General features: G+C 35.4%; 1 protein-coding gene across 3 annotated transcripts in view; it reads right to left on the reverse strand.

Moving 5' to 3' along the window:
• Positions 1 to 22,753, reverse strand: part of CACNA2D3 (calcium voltage-gated channel auxiliary subunit alpha2delta 3) — a 445,975-nt gene that overhangs the window by 331,964 nt on the left and 91,258 nt on the right. For all 3 annotated transcript variants that reach the window (XM_086618882.1, XM_086618881.1, XM_086618879.1), the window contains exon 3: positions 20,740 to 20,856. In XM_086618882.1, the coding sequence (XP_086475008.1) occupies positions 20,740 to 20,856 (117 nt within the window). The remainder of the gene's footprint in view (positions 1 to 20,739; positions 20,857 to 22,753) is intronic.

The following is a 22,753-nucleotide window of genomic DNA, read 5'->3' on the forward strand; positions in this document are numbered from 1 at the left end:
CAAGAGCTGCACATACATCAAAACTAAAGAAAATGAAAGAGCTCTCAGGTTTAAAAATAGAGCTCGATTTAAAGTAAAACCAAAAAGCACAAAGCTGACTTTTGACAAAATTAAACTCTCTTAAAACCTTGACAGGTTTTTTTGTGTGTGCAAGAAGAAAATGGCATTTCTAGTAAAAATGAGAGAGACCTCTGAATACACGACAGTCAACCAGTGCAGCGTTTCATCCAAAGATCTGGGAAATTGTGTTCAAATACTTATATTTGGGAGTTATGGATTCTAAATTGGAGCTGACCTTAAAACACACCCTCCTTGTAACAGAAATTGATGAGCTCTGAATTTTTCTTCATTTCAGTTCAATAAGCTTCCTGCATAGAAATCTATCTCCTTGCTGGCAAGCTGCTGAGCCTGGGCTTTTCAGGCTGTAACTACTCCAGAGCTAGAGTATACAGTTCCTCTCCTACACCTGAGAGCAGGTATGGGCACTCAGATGATGGAGTCTAGACCAGCATTCAGTCTCAGAAGCAACCAGAAAAAGAAATCCAAGGAAGCACAAAATAACGACATAACAATACATGATAACACTCCAGAGTAGCCTGGCAAGATCTCAGTGTACAGCTCTGGGACAATTGAGCACCTCCCTTAGGCACTGCACTGGAAAACAGAGCAACCACTTGCTCTCCAACTCTCCCTACCATTTAGGATGTTACTGATTCCGTTCATCTATCCCATCCCGCAGTCCTCTTTTTCCAGAGTGAGGAATTCACATGTACATAATCCACTTGCAATAAACTCATTCCAACTTTGCTTCCCTCTGAACTTTTAAGTTTGTTCTTGTCTTCCTAAGGCAGAAAGACCCGAATCACGCACTGCTGAAGGTGTAGCTGCTTCGTAAATTGTGCGATTCCTCGGCAGACATCTTACACAGCAATTAGAGTTCACAGGGGCCTTTATCACACCTGAAAGCATGAGGTGAAAAGCCTCCGCATAAACCAGAACACAGCTACCAAACCGCAAGCGAGGCTCTAAAACATGATCGGATAGACTGATCTGATCAAGTCTGAAGACTTGAGCCAGCTGGCTGCCCACGCTACATCTCTTGCTAGGACCATGAGACCTTGGTCACCACTAAGTGAAAGCTCATGATCTTTTCTGTTACATCACTCTTGCATCATGATGCCATTCACTACATCACAATAACATCTACTAGAAACATATGTAGACCTTCCAAAAAAAATAATCATCCCTGTTCTGGGATTTCATATGTCTTCCCTGAGTTTCTACTTAAATGAGAAATTTAAAAATTGAAGTCTGTATACAATTTTTTTATTATTTTTTTATTTCATTCCCCCCACTACAAATAAATGTCAAATTTGACTACCTCCAAGGCAAAATGAATTCTTTCTTTGTTTGAAGATGGGATTTTCCTAGTGTTTTTCACATTTTAAAAACATATCTAGCTTTCTATTATCTAATATCTCAGAATCTCACCATTTTTAAAATAAAATAGTTGTTTTCTTTTCTGTGCTACTTATTTTGACATCGAAAGGATTTAGAGAGAACAGAAATATTGAAAATACCATCTAGCATTAATGGGAAAGTTTGAGAACTGAAAGGTCTTCCCATGCCCCGTAAAAGCAATGGGGAGCTCTCCAGCTCTGAATAAAGATACTGAAAGACATGGAATTGAGTTCCTTTTCAGTTGTTGCACATTTAACTGGTGTTAAAATATGGGACATTTTTACTTATCCCATTTTACAGCTTACAAAATAAAAATATAATTTCTCTATTCTCTTCTCCTAAAAAATTAACTAGATTGAAAAATCTGAGGTTCACAACAAGCCTTGAGATCTTATAAGACGACGAGATAGAGAAGCATGATTTTAGCAGGCTGAGGACATTACAAAAGCTGAGAACATCAGCTTTATTAACAACAATATTATATTAAGTTTATAAAGTTTAAATGTAATGTAACTTTTATTTGACATTTATAGAGCTTTTTCCTCAAGACCATCGACATTGCCCAACTGCCTGTGGTATGAGATCTTAGTGAAGCATAAATTTTATTTTTTTTTAATTTTTTTTTTTTTTTTTTTTTTTAAGAACCACAAAACTGCATCTTATTACAAAACTGCCAATACCTGGGAAAGATCAAGTTTATTTACTTTGGACTTCAATAGGACAATGGAGCACCTACTTGGAGACTGCCAAGTTATGATTCACTAAGCAGAGTCAAGGTTAGACCCAGATGCCAATAAAGATTCATTAAGTATGAAATACAATATCAGCAGTGTCTTTGTAATGACCTGAACGCTAATTTTGGCTCAGAGTACTAGAATTCCCCAATGAAAGAAAGGCAACGAGGAACAATTTAACAGCTTTTAACCACAAATGCGATAACATGTAAAACATTTGAAAGATATTGAGAGCTATATAAAAGTGAGACTAGGCAAGTGATATACAACGTTGCAAATTCATAGTGTTTACTTAGATTTTTCTTTACTTATTCTAGTGCAAAGAATGATTCCTTTTCCTAGCTATTTAATGCTGTTATAATTACTACACCAAAACAATACATTAAAATTACTTGCATCATCTAATTCAGATACAGTGCCATATCAGAAGACTAAGACAGTTCACTTAACACAATAGCACCTAGAGAAAAGAATAAAATTCACACATTATTTTTCTGTTCTCAACTCTTCATAAATAAATAGCATGAGAAATAATTAACAGTAGAAAATGAAGAAAAAGAAGCAGAATTGTGTGGGAAGAAATACTGAGGTTAATACGTCCTTTTTAAAAGAAAATAGAAATTAAATAAATAAAACAAAAGAAAGCTTACAAAGTTGTAGATTAATAGCTTTGTGTTTTCATTACATTTTATAGGCTGTTTTCATGCCAGTAGGTTATACTTGCTTGTCTCCCAAGAAGCATTATAAGCAACCAATAGTGAAATCAGACTGAATGAAATTTCTTCCTGGATAAAATTTTATGTTCTTTTACTTTAGACTGAAATTAAATTTTCAGCCCACTTCAGATTGCAGTGCAATTAATTTCTGGAATAACAATCGCCCTACCACTTTCTCATTTCACTTTTTAAAGCATTAGAGCTTTGTAACACAAATAAGGGGAACTAAATAACAGACGTTTATAATAGATAACTAAACCATTTATTCTCCAAAACACTTTCTTAAATTCAGTCCCATTAGCAATAATTCCCAGTTACCATTGCAGGCTGGTCAAAGTCCTCAGTGAAATGAGTTGCTGGTGTCAACCATTTCTGACTGGACAAACGCCCATACTGCCACTGGTATGACTTGGGAAATGTGTAAGGTTTGACAGACTGAATGCAGCAGATTAACTGGGCTTTGAGACAAAGTTATTCTTGTCACCATACAGAAAGATCATAACTAAATCCAGTCGACGTTTACAGTCTGAAAAGATGTTTTCCTTGATACTGGCATTAATGATAACATGCACAATATTTTACATGATTTAAAGAAGGATTTTTTTTTTCTTTTATCTAATTAATAGATTTTTATATACAACATCAAATTTTTCTACACTGGAACTTTAAAGCAGCTTTTGTAAGATCACAATCAGCGAATGTCTGTGAGCTTATCTTGCCTTTTAACTGCCTTGGAAACTTGTATTCTAAGGAATTAAAATTAACCTAAAGCTTATTGCTTATAATTTTTATTATCCCATGTACTTACCGCTTCACACTGGACATTTATACGCTGTGCAAGAAGGAATAAAGTATATCATCTACATTGGTACCTGCACAGATTCCAGCCTTGTACGATTTGTATGAACAGCAGGGATTTGTCTTGTACAGAAGCAAAACAAACGTAGGGGTATGCTGCACGGAGCTTCTATCACAGCACTAAATTCTCCTTGAAGAAACGCATGATGTTTATAGCTACTTATAAATTCCACGTCTTTGAGTTCTGGAACAACACTGCCGAGTTTATATTTACACCTAGAACGTTTTGCATCCTCCTGAGTGTGTGCTCTACAATGTAATCAGAATAATGTAAGATCCACTGTCTTTATGACATGAAGCACTATTATACCATGATTCTCAACTTTTCTGCTGCAGATTGAAGCTATTTAAGTCTTCATTTAATCATGCATAATATATGAAAAGCTTCTAAATTTGACTTAGCTCTTCCATTTCAGATGAAATATTTTATTTATGTCATACAGAAAACCTAGAGTTTGTGTTGACTACGTCCTATGCGCCTTTAACATGGGGAATCCTCTGCAGGAGCAGCTGGACTTTTACAATTTTGCAACTACATAAGACAATGCTTCTCCTATACCTGTCATGCACACTAACGAGATACTAACAGCAAAAACATATATGTCTACATATTGTCACAGTAATATATTATGTTAAAATGTTTTAACATGTAATATAGAAGCCATTATTTTTTATTACTTTACTTTTAAATATTTTTAAAGTACTCTTTATTACTTTGTTGGCCTTGTAGTAAAGCCATATTCTTTTCTGAATCATCACCTGATTGTATCATCAGGGATCATGCTGATATAACTACATTTTTTCACCCATTCCACTCTAGTACTCCCACACACATGCAGAAAGAAGAGTCTTGCAATACTCAGTCTGGGTTATAGCTGCGTGATAAAAACTGATTTTCAAATCTAGTCATTAGCAAATTCATCTTTAAGAATATTCTAATTAACTTCTCTATTCTTCCTTCAGTTCCTAGAACATAATAATTCTTAATCTTTCTTCATAAAAAGTGACTTGTTTCACTAAGACTTTTCAGACATGTGGCACCACAACCATTGCGTAATTAATGTTTAAAAATATATATCCATATACTCGGAGTGAAAAAAAAATAAATAAAAATAAGGTAACTCAGTTCTAGACACAAGGAGTGGCTGGAACCATTCCCAAATTCATGATGGCTTTCTTAGGGAGCAGACTAGTTATAGAAGTCAATTCTACCAAACTAAACCAAACCACTATGCCTTAGTCTTCAGTATTTTGTATAAGGAATACTGAAAATTCAAGTAGCTTCAGCTACAATTAATTAGCTTAACTGGTTTCATTTCAATCATCATTTCTAGCATTCTGAAAAGGGTAGAAGCCTTCTTTTCAAACCCTTACCTTCAAAATAAATACCTCATTTAAACTCAAAACATGTCTTGCGAATTTTTCATCTCTTTCATTGTTATTGACAGTAGTAAAGTTCCAATTGTCTTTATTTCTTCATAGGAAAAGTATCTGTCCTGCAAACTCATGTACTGAAAGTGGTGTGCACTATAATGGCTTACAGCTGTTGTTTCTTTAGCAAAAATTACGCTCAGATAAGAAGTATGAAAAGAAATGAAAATCATTCCTCGAATTTCACCTCAGAATAATCACAAAATAATCACTGTGTTTTATGTGTTCACAATGAATGTATAATTCTAAGAAGAAACGTTCTATTCATAAATGTAATGTACATCTGAAAGATGAAATGAGAAAGTCAATGCTGATTTCATTAGGTTTACAAAGGCAAAGATAAATAAGTGGCTTAATTATGGGAGAAAGGAAAAAGTATACCATCATGGATTAGAAATACCTAAGGAGCAAGGCAGTGGGTAAAGACATTAGAATGTAAAATGAAGACCCACACGATGAGCAATCCAGCAGTGCAGACAAAGTAGACTTAAGTATGATTAAGAAAAATGTTTTACAGAAGATTGAAGATCAACAGGGAAGAAAATCAACAATTAGTGAAAAAGTAAAGAATGCAATGAAATATTAAAAAAAACAGGAGAAGTTCTTTAAAAAGAAGGAAGCACATTGGCAGGGAGGCAGACAGACCACAAAGGATTGGGAAAGAAAGTGTCAGGCAGTATTGATATAGTGTGGAACGAGTGAATTAATTGCCTCAGAGTTCAGTACAAAAGCCACAAAACAGTGACCAGGATTTTAATTTTATTTTTTAATGAGAACATGTGCTTAAAAAAAAAAAAAAAAGGAAGAATCAAGGTAATTAAATAATTTCTATGAAACTCCAAAACCAAGATTTACAATAGCTTCTGGCTTAAAGAAGTCTATCAAGACACTGATAATTCCTTTGGTGCAGACTGTCACTTGGAATAGCCTAAAATAATTAACTGATCTCCATTCCTACAGCTTCCCAACCACACATGCCGTATCTCCTTAGTCATGAAAAATGGCAAGCAATTCTATGAAGTGTTTATGTGATATATTGCATTATAGCAACCAGGAGAGAAATGAGAGTAATAAAATGTATTTCTACCAATTAATCGTGTCCTCAAATGAAGGACAGGGTACCGAGGAAAAGTTCAAAATTGTCACCTGCAGCCAGGAACAGAACGTAAGATGCTGCCCATATTCTCACAGAGATTTAGATCCGGTTGAAATAGGAGAACAATATTTGATTATTATTACAGCAAAAATATACCTCTTTTTCATCTGCTCACGCTCATCAACATTCATGTAACAAAGCTGAGTTTCACCATCCAAAGAAAAGATGGAAAAAACCTCAGACGACCTCAGACTATTTTAAACTCAAGGCAGCTATCTGGTTTTATGATTACTTTTATACTTTGGGGTTGTGCTGATCTAGTTCTGAGGAAATTTTGCTTCTCTCCTATAACACAATACTCTGAGTTTCTCCTGAACATTGCTTTGGGTTTGCACAAAGAAGCCAGGCCAGTGTCATCTGCATGGTTCACTTCACTCTCTGGGCAGAAAAGTAAAAGCTGAAGATTCCACGTGTGGTTGTGTCTGACACCATGTCACACTGATTTGAGCTCAGAAAACAAGATGATGAATGAGGAGAAGACAAAAGCCAGAAACATGCAGCATTTTGAAACAAAATACACTTTTCCAGTTAAGATTATACCAGCTCCCAAAGAACCGTATCGTGAGCTCAGCAAACTACTTGGTCTTTCAAAACCACAGCACTCATCTAATAACATTTAAAGTTCAGCTTTAAAAGATGTTTTTCCAGAATCATCACAGCAATGAGTCTGTGTTATGACATCATATAGCATCGGTACGTAAGAGACATAAGACAGCTCCAAACCTCTCTCCAGCAGTGGTCAGCAGTGCATGCATGCTGAAGAAAAGAATCTAAGGAACAGGAGAAAATCTCTTTTTTAATATACTATTCCATCTCATGGCAATCAGTGTTTTACGTGCTTCTTGAGTTAAAGGTTGTCCATCAGTATATTAATTGGCCACCTATGGACTCATCTTTTATGAATTTATCCAAGCCCTTATTGAACTTCAGTCAAAAATAAAGATCAAGAGGTTAGCGATTTAATTTCTAGATTATGAGCACGGAATTATCTAAAAGCAAAAGGAAAATAACTACTCCCATTTCTATAATGATTCATAGTGACATTTAAATGAAAATTGCTTAATTCACAAATCAAGGCAGTATTTCCATTTTTATATGTCAAAAATATTTGCATTAAAATAAGATAATTTAGTCTTCTTAGACCCATCTCAAAAATAACACTGTAGTAATATTTTTCAAGTGTAAAAAAAGTAAAACTCCATAAACATCCATAAATGTAACACAATTAAGATAAATGCAAAATTAATTACTCTAGAATTACTAATTTACTGGCACATTTACAAAGTGCTAAATTACCATCTCACCACAAGATATGGGAAATGAGCGATAAAAATATGATTTTTCTAACAAAACTTTTTTTTCAATATAATGAAAGATTACAATATAAGCCAATCTCTTTTAATTACAGATTTTGTTCTAGTGTGCTCAGTGTGGTAAGGAGGACAAAATCTCCTCATTGTGCTAGCCCCAAGGGGTACCAAAACCAAAAACCCCACTGAGGAAACAAAGCAAGGTAGAAACTAGCACAGATATTTACCAGTGTTCTCCCTTAACATGTCCCCTATCTGTGTCAAAGATTTACCAGTTAAAGTGGTTTTAAATGCTGTCTTATCTTTATACATAAAAAAGAGTAAACCTCAAATATCCCACAAATTTTTTCTGACATGTATAAAAAGTTATCCTGCAATCCTTTTGGGAAGTTCATGCTGTACAGCCCATGCTGCAATAAATCTGGGAAGGCTGAAGTGAAGATATGTGAAATTTCTAAGTGCAGCCTAATTGCATTTTTCTGCATCACAGCTTGCTTCTCCCACTCCAGCTTGTTTTTAAAACAAAGACTCACAGGTACAGAGCAGTTACTTCCCTTTTTTGTTGCATATAATGTTTCTGTTGCATTTTTTCATTGCACTGAAATGACCCATCAGAAATACAGGGCACAAGATTTTTCTGTAATCTAGTATTTCTGTAGTGCTTTGTGTCACAATGATTGCTGTAATTTAACCTTTATAATAAAACCCAAATTCATCAATAAAACTTCGATTTAGAGTATTAGTTTGGAACTGTTTATTTCTTCCATGAAACACCTTTTTTGTTACGATTTACTCAAACCATTTGTCTTCCTGGAGTACTTGCACAGCACTGCCAGAAGCAATCATCCAAGATACACTGTGCTAGCTGAAAGGAAACATGTTTGATCCAAGACCACAAAGCTATATCTATCTATACGGGCACTAAAATAAGTTATAAAGTGGCCTCTAATTTGTTTGTTCCCTTCACTGTAACTAATTTTAAAACATACACCAAAGTTAATGTGGCATAATTGCACAATATTGAAATGGAGACACTACCTGAAATAAACGATGATACTGTTGTTCTTACTATTGCTACAGCACCAAAGATAAAGCACCAATTGACATTTCAGAAAGATAACATGAGCTACTCAATATCCTTCCTTCCAAAAGACTAAAAAAAAAAAAATCACACCTTTCTGTGCCCCACCTCAGGGATTTTTAGCTGTGTATCATCTCAAAATAGAAAAGGAATCTCAAGCACATGTCACACTCTACCTGCTCTTACACAAGCGTACTGCAGTACTGCTTTACAGAGCTGTGGTCCTCAGCTGTTCTTTCCACGAACAAATGTTTTTAGATTCTTTTGTCTGTATACATGGAAAGAATTGCCTGGACATTTTAATGAAACTGCACATTCAGAGTCCATCTTTGGAAGTGATTTGAAAATCATTAACATGTTATTTTTACGCACACTTTAATCAATCAGTAAAAAAATCGATCAACAGCAAGGCCATGTTTTTAGTAGGATTTTTTCCACCCCTCCTATCACCCCTCAAGCTGGTTCATCTCCAGTGTCAAAGACTGAAGTACCATCAGAATTTGAGCACTATGAGATTCAGGCTTCAGCGGGTTTATGTTGTTCCTGGGATGTTGCCCTTCTGTCTAGCAAAAGCCTCAAATCTAACAATCATTACACGCTGTGCGTGAGCCAGTTTGCCTTATCGCCTCAGAAAGTGAAAGTCTTCTTTCTTTTTTTCTGAAGCTCGAGAGATTCAGTTTACCAATACAAAACATTTTTGATCAGACATCCACAGTTTGAGCTAAAGAGCTCAACTTTCTGCACCTAATACATAACAAATTCGTTATCTACTAATGGGTTGGAGGAGCATATGTTCTCCTGCTAGTATGGAATGTAACAGCAAACAACATTTAGCATGGTAACACACACAACATCAGACCTGAAGCATCTCAGAAGAAAGATGGAAAAAAAGAAAAAAGAAAGGAAAAAGCAAAAATTATTAAAAAAAAAAAGAAAAGAAAGAAGTGTTCATCATATGACCCAATTAATTCCTATCTCCTTCCTGTCCTTTGCTGTTAAAATTATTTTTCATCTCATGCAAGGAACAAAATCTTGACTGATCTAAGGGAAAGAAAGCTTCTCTTAGGTTTTTGGTTTGGAGTTTCTGGTCTGGATAATTCTTCAGTCTTACAACTCTCAGACTTCACGTTGCACAGCCACACAAACATTTGCCACAGCGCACTGGAGGAAAAAGAAAACTAACGGAGAAAGGAGAGATGAGCAAGCACCTGTGGAAGCTGACGAGGAGACTTCTTTCTGAAGAGTCAGTGCCAACTTGCAAGCACACTGCAGCACAGGCTGGGGCATGTAAGAGGCCTAACAAACAGAGCTCGAGCCCTTTTCTTGGTATTCATCAAAATGAAGATTAGTTTTAAACATTTGATGTTCTAGTTACAGCGTCAAGTCTGATGTTTTATTACAGCTGTATTTTACACAGCTGTTAAAAAACAGTTCAAAACAATAACATTAACTAAACGCTTCATTTAACTCACTCAAAAAAAAAAAATTTCCTGCTTTTCCAGGAAAAAAAAGAAGCCTCTCACCTCACTTTCAATCTTTTGTCTCCCAAAACTGTTTCACATAGCACTAGGCCAGGCATGATAATCCTGCACTCCTGATTTACTCAAGCAGAAGTTGTGACCACCTGAAACTCAATGCTATTGTGAAGAGTTTCTTTACCCCCACCCTCCTTGGAAGCTGCCTAGAAAGATTAGAGAGCCTATACTTTTAAAAATCACAGTGCTAGAGTCCCTTTGGTTTTCCAGTTTCAAAAAAACTGTTCAAGTGGGAGAAAGAGCAAAGGGGTTTACTGTGTAAGTCTATAATTTTATTCAAATAAGATAAAGATAACTATAGCGTCCAGGGAAAACAAGATGAGGCAGAATAACTTTTGAACTAGTAAGCGTTAAAAATCTAAAAGATGAGAAAGGAACTGTGCTGACCAGCTCAGTGTACATTTGGAATACATAATCAGACAATATAATAAACGAACTAGGCTGAAAGTATTTTAGACTAAGCAGGCATCTCCCTACTTAATTACGCCAAGTCAAATAAACTCTAGAAAGGTGGGAGTGAAGAGTATAAATGGAGTATTTTCCCTCAGTTATCTGTGTAGGAGGTTCTCCTCTCACAATGGTGCTCCAGTGGCAGTTCGGGCTCAGCTAACGTACCTGACCTGACACAACCCCGCTGGAAGCTCTATCACAAAAAATAAGCAGAGTGAAGAGTTAAAGCTCTTAAAAAATACTAATGATTTATCTTTTCAGCTCTTTTGATGGAAATGTTTCTGAGCACTAAGAGCTACTATGCAGGAAGACTTGTAGTAGTTTTAGGTGGACAGAGACTTAAACTGCAAACAGCTGCCAAACTGTTCTGCTGCCAGTTTATTTCTAGCTCAGCACAGTCATCTGCTGCGCAAATAGTTTGAAATTCAGCGCCGAGACCTGATGGACCTCCTGACCCCGCTACGGGGTGAGGCAGGATGATTGGCTCGCCAGGTGTGTTTGGGAGGCAAGCAGCAAACTGCACGTGGCTGTAGAACGGGAGTGTGCCATCCAAGGCACACCAAGGAGCAGACTTCAAACGCTCTGCAGAGTCAGGGCTATATCGTTTTGTTCATTTCTCAAAATGAAGAATCACCCAGAGATGATAGTCTCTCTCCTTCTCAAAACATTGATAAGTGACCATTCATTAAATCCCTCCAAGAAAGCTATTAACGGGCTCCTCCTCACTACTGCTCCTAGTGTTCCCCCACGCTCCACAGACAGAACAGAGGAGTCTGGCATCATTTGTATAACGAGAAAAGGAAGCAGCAGCTTGAAAACCTGCTCTGTACAAACGCAGGTTGTGCCAAATCGAGTGTTCTCTTTAAGAAGATACCTTTTTCATTATCTAAGCATTGAGTGCATGTAAGGTTTCAGAAAACAGGCTAATGTTACATGAACAGCAAGTTACAGTGCATCTTCTCAAGAGAATATTTATAGCCAATAAGAATCAGTAAACACTCCAGAAGTGAGCTGACTCTGAATGTTTTTCATTATTTTTAAGACATAAAAGTATGAGCATATATAAAATTTGAGAATCATTTTTATCATTCCAAAAATAGATTTAATGGTATATATCTACAACTTGAAATAAGAATTATAATTAAAAATTGAACAGGTGACAGTTGTCCAAGTGGAATTAAATTTTAATTATAATAGATTACTATTGAAACTATTTTAAATGTCACATTGAACAGCAAGTTGGACAATATGACTATTTTCGTTAAAATAATTAATGCTAATACAAAATATTAAAATATGCTAATACTCTAAAACAGCGATAAGAAAGAAGGATACATTAGACTAATTTATCCTACTTCATTTTTCCAAAACTACTTTACTGTTTCCTTCCTGCTGTGTGGAAAGCTATTTTATGTTGGAGGCAAAGACTGAATGTTACGTACTTTCATACTTTTGCAATGAAGTCTGATACAAGAATTATTCTATGAAGTGGCTGGTTTGATTTTTTCCCTCTGTCTGTATTTTCAGATAAGGGTTCTATATGTGAATGTGCTATCTTTAAATACTTTTCATTTCTTTTCTCAGCACTTAAGATGAAACCAGAATAATTGTCTCCAGCAGCAAATGCTTTTAAGTTTTCTCTACAAGTCTTTATTTTCCTCCCTTTTTTTTTTTTTTTCTAAATTTGAACTACCAAAAGAAATTCACTAGATTTCCTAAGAGTGGCTAGACTGTGTAGACTTTTGTTTGTTGGTTGGGATTTTTTTTGTTGGTTTGTTTTCTGTTTTGGTTTTGGGTTGTTTTTTTTTCCTCCTGACAAACATGCCAGAGTTTTAAAGACAGTTGAAATTCAAAGCATAGTTCAAATTGCTTCATTTTTTGCAGATATTTATTTCAAGTTGTACCAAGATAGTGAAAGCTCCAAATTTGCAGAGCCATAAAAGTGTGCATTTAGGAAACAGTAGTTCCTAGATACTGCATGTGCCAGGTTATGTACATGACTCTCTGGAAATCTTGACAAATACATATCCCTGAATCTCTTAAAGCTAATCAACATGAACTACTGCTCCTTCCTCAAAAAAAGTACCTAGCAAGTTCATATTCTTTCTTTAATACATATTAGTACTCAGAGACCAAAAAGAGAAAATTCATTCAGAGCAGGCAAAAAGGTTGAATAACAAAATTCTTTTGATCAAATTAAAGTCTTTGCAAAGAAGGCATTCCTGAACTGTTCAAAAAAATAAATTAAGTAGCAGATGAAAGATCTCCCTGAAGTTTTTGCTGGTTTTCTTTTCATTCTGTGCAAGTTAAACACTGCGAAACTCAGTATGCATGAGAAAAAGCAACTGCGCTTTTCAGGTTTTGCCTCTTCCCCCCCACCTCCACTACCTGTTTTAAAGAATAGCTTTCTGTAGACTCAGCTAACCAGGATTTTAGGACATACAAGAGTTAAAGATTTAATCAACATGCCTGGACTCCCTGCTATGATTCAGAGAGGTCTGCAGACAAAATCTGACTTCCATTAAAGCTATCTATTCCATTACACGGGTAGTACAGGTATGAGATAAACTGATCATACCTTTTCCCTTCGTTCTTGTTGCTCACCAGCAATGTGCCTGAGGGCAGTCTGAGTACTCACATCGCAGCTATGTGATGGGAATGAAGGCTAAGGGTAAGAGAAGCCTATGTACACTCCAATAAAAAGAAATTATTATTTTTTTTACCTTTCAGAATTCATAGCAGCATCTGTTTACAAATACACACATTTCTTGGGAAACTCATAGAACTAAAAAGCAAATAAGCAATTATGTGATCTAGCTGATCTGCACTAGAACAGGTTTGGCTAATGCTTCGTATGACAAAGATCCTAACTTCTACGCATTTGGCTGAAGCAACCCTTAAGTCCAATGGCAATAAACAAGAAAAATATTTGCTATGCCTTCAAACTATGATTATCAAGGTTATGTACTATGCTCCTGAATACTCCACTGACTGTCAGTGGATTACTAACCATCTTTTCATTTTCCAGCGTAGTCTAATTTGCCAAAAAGTAAACAAAGCTCTTAATGCTTTCAGAACAGAAATTCACCACTTGCATATGAAGGAGATTAGTAGAACTATGAGCAAAATTCAAATGATACCAAAAGTAAGTAGCAACAATTGTGGTTAAAATATTAAATGTGAATAAAAAAATATTGCTGAAAACCTTTAATTTGTTGGCAGTAATTAATACAATTTTAGCCATCTTTCCTTTATTCGTTATGTCTTTATTCTGTCATTTGAACCTATTTATAGTGCTACTGGGTTGATTCACCATAATTTCCTTCCACCCACAACCGTTTATAATTTGTTCCTCCAGTAATTTTATAAACTTAAAGTTTGTATGTTTTTTTTTTTCATTTCCATCTGATAAAAACCCACCTGTCTTTCTATATTTAAAAAAAAAGTCATCAGAGGTCAGCATAGCACCCATTGAGCAGCACAATTTTAAAGACTGCATGTTGATATTCAGTTTTCTTCCTTCTAATTCTGCAGATGTAAATTAGCTCAATGAAGGAACAGACTGGAGAGTGAAAAAATGTTTATTCTATGTTTAGAAATAGTGAGCTTAGTAAAGTAATAAGTTTTGACATTTAAGACCTTTCCATCTTCTGTTCTATTATATGAAATATGAATGACTATTTGCTTCTTTTCTCAAGAATGCCATTCCCAATCTAGCCTTTATCAAAGTGATAGAAAATCAGAATAAAAATACAGTATTAAAAAAAGACAGTGGACATAGAAGACGGCGTACATTTAAAACAGTCTCAAAAAAAACAGTTCAAAATTCACCTGGAACATTCCTCACTGCTGCCTCAATTTTTCCTTAGGCACTGTGGGAAGCCACTATTTTTCAAATTCCAAGTCAACAAAGTACAATCCGAATACTAAAACCCACCATGCAAGTGTTCTGTCCCCAGTAAATGATCTTAATTGGTCTAATGACATGGTGGTGACAATCTCAGCTTCTCTGATTTGACAGTTTTTTAAAAAACTTTACAGTATGCAGGAATGTAAACTAGAGATTACATTCCAGCACTTCTTCATTCACAGAATAATATTAAGAAATAAAAAGCAGAAACTTATGCAGATGGCTGTTATTTTAAAAATCCCATTTAAAACCTTAGTGAAAGGAGTATCAAGCAGATCATGCATAATGATGTCTGCACCAGAGACAGCTGGCTGTAAGCTCTAAGAAGACAGAATACACAATGGACCTAGGGCACCAGCAATGTCTTGTAGCATATTACGTTTTGATATACTTGATCTTTGATATAAAAGTAAGATAATTATACTACTGGGAAGCGTTCTGATCTGTAGGGTGCCCAAAAGATCCAAAGCTTTGCAGGTCCTCCGAATGTCTAGACATCAAGATGGCTACCCATGGACAGCTCAATAACCTACTTAGCTAACCCTAAAGATTAGCACTTCCTCTTAGAGTTAAATGCTCCTCCAATGTATGTGCTAAACATACTCTCAATACAACATATTCATTAGACCCAGACTACTTTTAGATTTAACAGAGTAAAACCTTATTTTATCTAATTCAACAGATATACTCGCCCTATATTCAGAACTATGTCTGCTTTGGTCACAGACCACAAAACCAAAAAAACAGCTCACTGAATAGAAAGGTGCATTTCTTTGGTTTATTGATTGTTTTCTTTTTAATCCTTCATCAGGTTCCCATTTTCCATATAACATCTTATCACAGTATTTTTTTGTCTCTACCCCTCATCCATTAAATAAACCTCCTATAACTTATTCAGGTCCCTTCTGTATCACCCCTAGTGCCCTTTCACTGCACTATGTTCTCCAGTCTTTTCTTATGCCTGAGTTTTCTCTGCCTTTCCTCAGTGAGGATACAGTTTCTCTTCCTTGCAACGATTCCCTGATTCTGATGACCCTTGTAGGGATTTAGCCACTGGCAAAAACAACAACAGGTTCAAATGTAAATGAGGAGGAAAAAAAAGCAGTCAATAACCTCAACAAAAGAACATGACAAAAAGTAATCACTCTATATAAAAACTTTTTGGGGCTTTTCTTTCTAAACTTCCTTGTCAATAAGAACATGTGAAATGATGACACCTTTCTAAAACTTGAGTTTTAATTAGCTTGTTTGCTGTGATTACGTTTTTGTATGAGTTCAGTGACATCAACTGGAAGCAGCAATCAAAGTGAATGACTGAAATAACTCCTGGAATGGAAAGGTATTTAACAGTGGGTAAGAAATCGGTCTCCTAAAGCATCTACTTCCAGTTCTAAACTCCACCCTCAACTAATCAGAAAGCAAACACAACCTTCTGTACCAATATGTCTGATCAAATGGGGAAGAACTTACCATTAAATTACACACCAAAAAATTAGTTAAATGTCAAATACATCCAAGAAAACAGTAAAGTTCTTGTTTGTAAATAAATGCTACATTCACTGGCTACAATATTGAGTACGTATTCTTTACTAAGCTTTCATAAATAAGTCTAGTCAAAGCACTGTAAAATACTCCTATGGAGAAAGAAATTTCCTCTGTTTAGGACCTTTCACTCTCAGTTTTGAATTACTTATCATGATCTCTGTGTTCATCCAAACAAGTTCAGTTTGCACTTACCAACATATCACTTTAATTTTTTTAAATAAAAATTAATTTATTGATCAAGACGTAAATTTACCAGTATTTGCTTGGAAATATGTGGATGCAGGACATGTAGTTTAATACTTTGTTTACATATAGATGTACATGTATATGCAAAAAATCAACAGTAAATTGCATCTGTTGATATTAATATATAAACCTCAACACGGGTGTGTGTAAAGATACGCACCCACAGGTATATACATCCACATACTGAAATGCGCAAACACAGACATGTATATGAATAAGCACCAACATTTCAAACATATACATTACACTTTTTAAACTGTGCATAAACAATATCATCCTAATAGTATCTGAAAGCAGTTTGAAGACTGGTATAAAAGTCATTGGTGGAAAAAAATCCATTTCTCTTCATCGTAAATGTTTGTTAAATGCTGATATTCTACTCCTTGGAAGAATGTTTGTCTGCATGTGGAATTTCATGATAAAAAGCTTTAAAGTCCCAGGTTTCTCTAGATAAACCCCACTGGCTTACTGATGCATGAATGTGCTGAAATTGAATTACTGTACAACAGCAATTGCTTTTCACAGTACAGTTATAATGAGAATCAGCTTCACAATGAACACTAGGTACCTACAGTAGGAAAAGTTAATAAAAAGAAATCTCTTTTATTTGCATTTTCCACTGCAGCAAAGGTAGTTGCCTTAAAGAAAAATAATCCTTAACACTTGATTTGCCATCTTAAAGTAAAGCAATGATCTTTTTTACAGGATTCTCTCTACTTGCAAAGAAACACTAACAAAGACAGAAATTTAACTGTATAGCTAAAGTTTTAATAACAGTTTTTTGAATATTCCCTAATTTTACTTATCTTTTATTTTCCTTTCTTTTTCACTTCCCTCTATCTTCCTTTGATTTTTTTTCCCCACTACACTATTAATTAGGAAAAGTAAAAGCACCAAATGAATAGTTTAAATTCCACCTCGTTTTCACTATCAAATTTGTTGCAGTAGTAATTTGTTACTGTGCATTATGTCATCGTGCTCTAGTCTCTTCAGTTTCAAAAGAGTGGAGTCACTAAAGTATCATAAAGTAATCTTAAAAATTTTTTAAAAAAAAAATCACAGCTAACTTTAAATTAAGACTGATCAAGCACATTTTCTATGAGTGAAATCACTAAAAGTCCAGAAAAAGTAACTGAAGCAATATCACAAGTGACAGTGGATTTTGCAAGATTCTCAATGGGATTATTTGGGTTTGGTTGTAAAATTAAACCCATTGCTGAAGAACGCAGGAAACATTTCCACTTAGCTTATGGACAGTAAGATTTTTCCCAACTCAAATGTCATAGTCTTACAGATAAAGGGATACATCTGCATTTGTCACAGCTAGAAACAAAGTATCAGAGACACTGAATCAAAACCACTCTTCAATGGTTTTAACTTAAATCATGTCACAAATATTTCAGAATAAAATCTGAAGTTGCTTCTCTGAAATTCCATCAAGTAGGGCAGTATTAGGAAAGAAATGGTTAACAGGAATATCCTGAACTGACATAAATCTAAGGTAAATAGTGAAAACTGGGGGAGGAGGGGAAAAAAAAAAAGTTGCTTGCAAGGATTTTCATCAGTAAGTAGATGACAAAAGGTTATATAATTGGTTTAGCACTTTCAGTTTTCCATTTATTTTATGTATCTGACAGCACAAAAATAGGACATTCTGTGATAGGATAATTGCATACTGAAGGGTAGTTCAAACAGGGGATGAATATGATAAAAAAATCACGCTGAACCAATTAATCACTGTGAAAAGTGATGAGACAGAAAGATAAAAATTCAACCAGAATATAAAGGGAGAGGAGGGAGAAGAGAGTTCAAATGTGATTAGTAGCTTCGAATAAGTTAATGTGTTTGAAAGCATAAAGCAAAACAAAAAATCTGAAGGTCTTTCCAAGCCATCTTATTTCTGTATTTCCAGGTCTTTCTTCTTGGCCTTTTCTACAAATTAAACATTTTATAGAAATGCAGCTTTCTGAACAGTTGTCTCAGATTGCTACATCTGCTACAATCTGAAAAAGTACACTGATTAAAATGTTTTATCTAAAAAGTATTTTGAATTAAACCACGGATTCTGATACCTACTTGAAGCTAATTCAATGAGCAGTGTTGGGTAACAGTTTGGGATAACATTGGAACACGTTTTCTGAGCACCTAGATTTGAACCCTCGCAATGGTCACCCCATTATTTCTCTGGCTGAGAGATATTTTGTAAGGTGGTACTCATTCAGTACTTACCGCAATATTACTGCCGACGTATCTAAAACATTACTCTGAATTCTAGGTTTCAGTGCTCTTACTACAAGTTTCCGTCAAAAGCTTATGTCAAATTCATATGATTTTAGTGGCAAAATGATGCAGCATTATTTTGTCTTAGAGTGGAGCAGCGGTCTTAGGTCCGAATGAGCTTTGTAACTCCTGTCTCACCTCTGCAGGTATGAGGAGAAAATTAGCTATGATGCATCGAAGATGGAACTCATGCAAAACCTGCACTGTACCAAGGGATTTTGTACTTATCAAGACATGAAATACTAAGTACTACTTACTACCAGAATGCAAAAGGTCACTCACTACATCCCTAGGAAGCAAGATAGACCACATTATGTAATTATGGAGGAAAACAAACAAAAAAAACCCCAGCTTCATAGGAAGGTATACTAAACAGATAATTTTTCAAATGAAATGACCCTGTCCAAACCAAGCTTCTAGCTTCCTTTCCAAAGCTGGAAACCTTCCAAAGGCGGCTCTGGATTTCAGTCAGTTTTTTCTGCGCTAAAGCCCTTTCACACAATCATACACACAGTTTAGCTTCACAGAATTTGGCTTATTTTTACTCAGAGCATGGTGGCCTTTATTGGTCTCATTTTTTTTACCCTCCTTAGACAAAAACCACCATCTGTATGAAGAGGCCAAACCAGTTCTAAACACGCACAAAAGAAGACATTCAGTAGGAAGCTCTGATGGAGAGACGCACTATTCTTCCCCAAGCGCACTCCAACCGACGGAACAAAGCTCCGCTTTCCTTACGTGCGGTTTGCTGGTCACTTCTCGCACTAAACAAGTGCTGCTCCAAGAATGGTTTTTTTCACATTGTTATGATCTCAGGGCAGCAGTTTTCTCTGCTAAGGAACAAGGAAAACAACCGCCCCAGAGTCAATATTCTGCAGGCTTTTAGGAGCTGTTGCACACATCTTAAAGTGCAGTTTTTCTCTGAAAAACAGACTGTAAAAATAGCATTGTGGGGTTCCATGTTTATTGTCTTCCTCAGCTTCCCTGCCAAGTGTGCTCAGTTTACAAACTGAAATATGTTTTACTTCACTGCCAGCCCAAAAAATTCAACCTCTAATACATAGCCAAATTCCTTCCTCCCTTTTGCACCATAACAAAAAATAAAAGGCTGAAGGCAAAATTGTGTCTACAGTTAAACAAATGGAATCCTCAGCCTTGGGTGATGCCTTCAGCTCCACAGTTGAGCCACAAAGACGTCAACTTGCTTGAACAGGTAAATCTGACCAAACTAGAATAGCTGGTGGTAAACAGCATCACTAGAATGTCCTGTTAGTTTGTTGGTATAAGTGATGTAACAGGAACTACTGCTACAGGTAGTCGCTTAAGTTTGTAGCAAAGAATACTGCAAAATTAAAACTACACGAGGAAGATCTCTTATTCTTTAAGACATGGATGTTATAATGAGCTCCTATTTGATGGAGTAAAACACAGAAGTCAGAACTTTTTTTTAAATGGTAAATCTAAAAGGATGCCAAAGCTACTACAAAAGAAGGATCAGAATGGACATTAAAAATAATAAAAAAAACCCACACAAAACACACCCACCAAAGCCTACAGATGTACAGAAAGCTCAACATAGCTACTTTATGATCATTAATAAGTTGCCTTTAGAGTGATGTAGTAATCTTCTAATCGCAATTAGAAGAATTTTGGATTTAATCCAATTTGAGGCATCTTCTTCTAGATTTGAACTAAAGGACGGTTATTAAACTCAGAAAATTCCCTGCAAGGCTATTTTTATAATTGTGAGCAGTGAAATTGAGTTGCTTTGGTTTGATATCCTGAAATCTAATGTTTTAATACACAACTATAGACAGTTATGTTTTACGGAACGCATATGTTAACTTACAAACTCATACGGGAAACTGGTGGCCCAAATCTAGTTACACTCTTGCATTTATCAGTTGATGATATAAACAGCTTATATCTATTCTCTTGAACGCTGATCCTAAAATACTTCTGAATGCTTTTAGCATTTCCATTTTTTACATCATAGAATGAATTAGGAGATTGATCTGCTGCTTACCCGTACAGCTTCAGACTTTTTATGAAACATTTCTTCCATATTCTTTGCTAACTTTTTCACAAGCTGAAGGCCATCAATTTCTTCTATTGCAACATCCTTCTCATATTCTTTGTATTTCTGGAAGAAAAAGAAAAATAAAGAAAAAATAATTACAGCAAAGTTATTCACAGTGAACCAGCTGAAATTTTGACAACTAATTATTAGTTTGATATCACACTTCTGCTGACATTCTTCATTTATTTGATGCTTATTTGTGTGACAGAAGACTGCTTTGTGCCAAGATGCTGTCACAGGGATAGAATGACTGGGTAAGAACTAGAGCTCCATTATGAAGATATAGGAGAAAAATTTATCTCATGCACTGTAAGAAAACTGTAATTCTCCTTCACAATGTTTAAATTGCCCCTTCCCACAACTGAATAACAGCCAAAAAGAGTAGTAACAAAAAAAAAAAATCATATCCCATCCAAAAAAATCATTTAAAACTAGTGATATGCTTGGCAATCTACTGCACCTTAGCAACCTAGAATCCTCCTCCTCCTCAGCTAAACTTGTAGACATCTATTTCATGAGCTTTATACAACACTTACATTACGAATACTTACACTACAAGCTTATCTAGCCATTCTTAACTTTCCACACAAAGAAAACCCTACATAAGCCACATAAACTTGAGTCTTTACCCAAATGCAAGCCTAAAAATATCCTTTTATACAATACAGATGAGCTTAGGGTCTCTTTTCACAGTGTGAATACCTCTCAGACTAAGCACTAAAAATATATTGAAAACAATTTTTATCCTCTATTTTCTGCACGCCAACATTTTTTTCTTTATCAGTGTTTATAATGGAGCTTGTAAGAATATAACATACAAAAAAAAGCGTAATATTCTTTGGAGTCTTCAAAACATTTAGTCCTGAGAACATTCCTCTCTCCCATGTCATTCCACTACATCCTGTGATCCAAGAAGTAATGGCTTTCAGTCTAGTTATTGTTTCCTTATCTCTATTTAAAACACATATGAGTTGTGATAAACCAATGGTTGCCCATTACCAAACTCTTAACCTACTCAGAGAGTCAAGCCTCCATGATACTGCGAGGAAGATGGAAAGTATAACTGGCTTCTGCCAGTTTTAGCACTAAGTGCAAAACATATCTTCCAAACCTCTGAGGCAGACTATCAGTGCAATCCACGGCACAATACTCGAGTCAATAAAATGAGCTGATATTATTAAAAGATTTATCAATAAAGCTTGCTTATAGAATTACAGTCATCTCAATCTTATATGACTCAAGAGAGAGAAGAAAGAATAACAGCATCAAAAACAGTGGCTCAAAGCACCTGGATGAACACTAAAATGATCAAAACAGTGAATAAGTCAGGACCAGTCATGTACAGGCTGGAGATGGAAGGAAGGACTCTATTGTAAGTGAATGCCTGCAGGTATTTTATCCATTTCTTCTGACAAAACTGATTTTCAAGGCAAAGTCACACTTTGGACTTGCTTTAATCTTCATACTTCTCTAAAAACTTGTGTGAGTGTTTTGATAGGTAAATAATATTTGATAAAACATCATTTTCAGATCATTTCATAAGGTTAAAATATACAAAGTTGCCAGTAAATACGTACGACACTAAATTTTTTATGCTCTGTAATTTTCCTATTTCAGTAATAATTCCATTTTTTCCACACTATTTCCAGTCAAGAGGCTCTATTCTAGCTCAGATTTTAATATTAGTTCCAGCAATCTAAAAAACCTCAAGCAGACCACCTGCATTTTGCTCCTTGGAGGCAGGAGGGGAGATTTGGTTTTTCCCCTTCGTGGTCGGCATTTAAATGCCATAAGCAGCATTCAGATTTCAACTCTGCAAGCCTATTTATGTCATTACTAAACTCACGAGTCTCCACTCTGAAAACAAGAAATTTATGATAGCACAGTGATTTGTCTAAAATAGAAAAATATTGCGTTTTTATTTACTGGAGAAAATACAAGAACGCAACAGACAACACAG

The sequence above is a fragment of the Tauraco erythrolophus genome, chromosome 12 (genome assembly GCF_009769465.1).
Source record: "Tauraco erythrolophus isolate bTauEry1 chromosome 12, bTauEry1.pri, whole genome shotgun sequence".
Lineage (NCBI taxonomy): Eukaryota > Metazoa > Chordata > Aves > Musophagiformes > Musophagidae > Tauraco > Tauraco erythrolophus.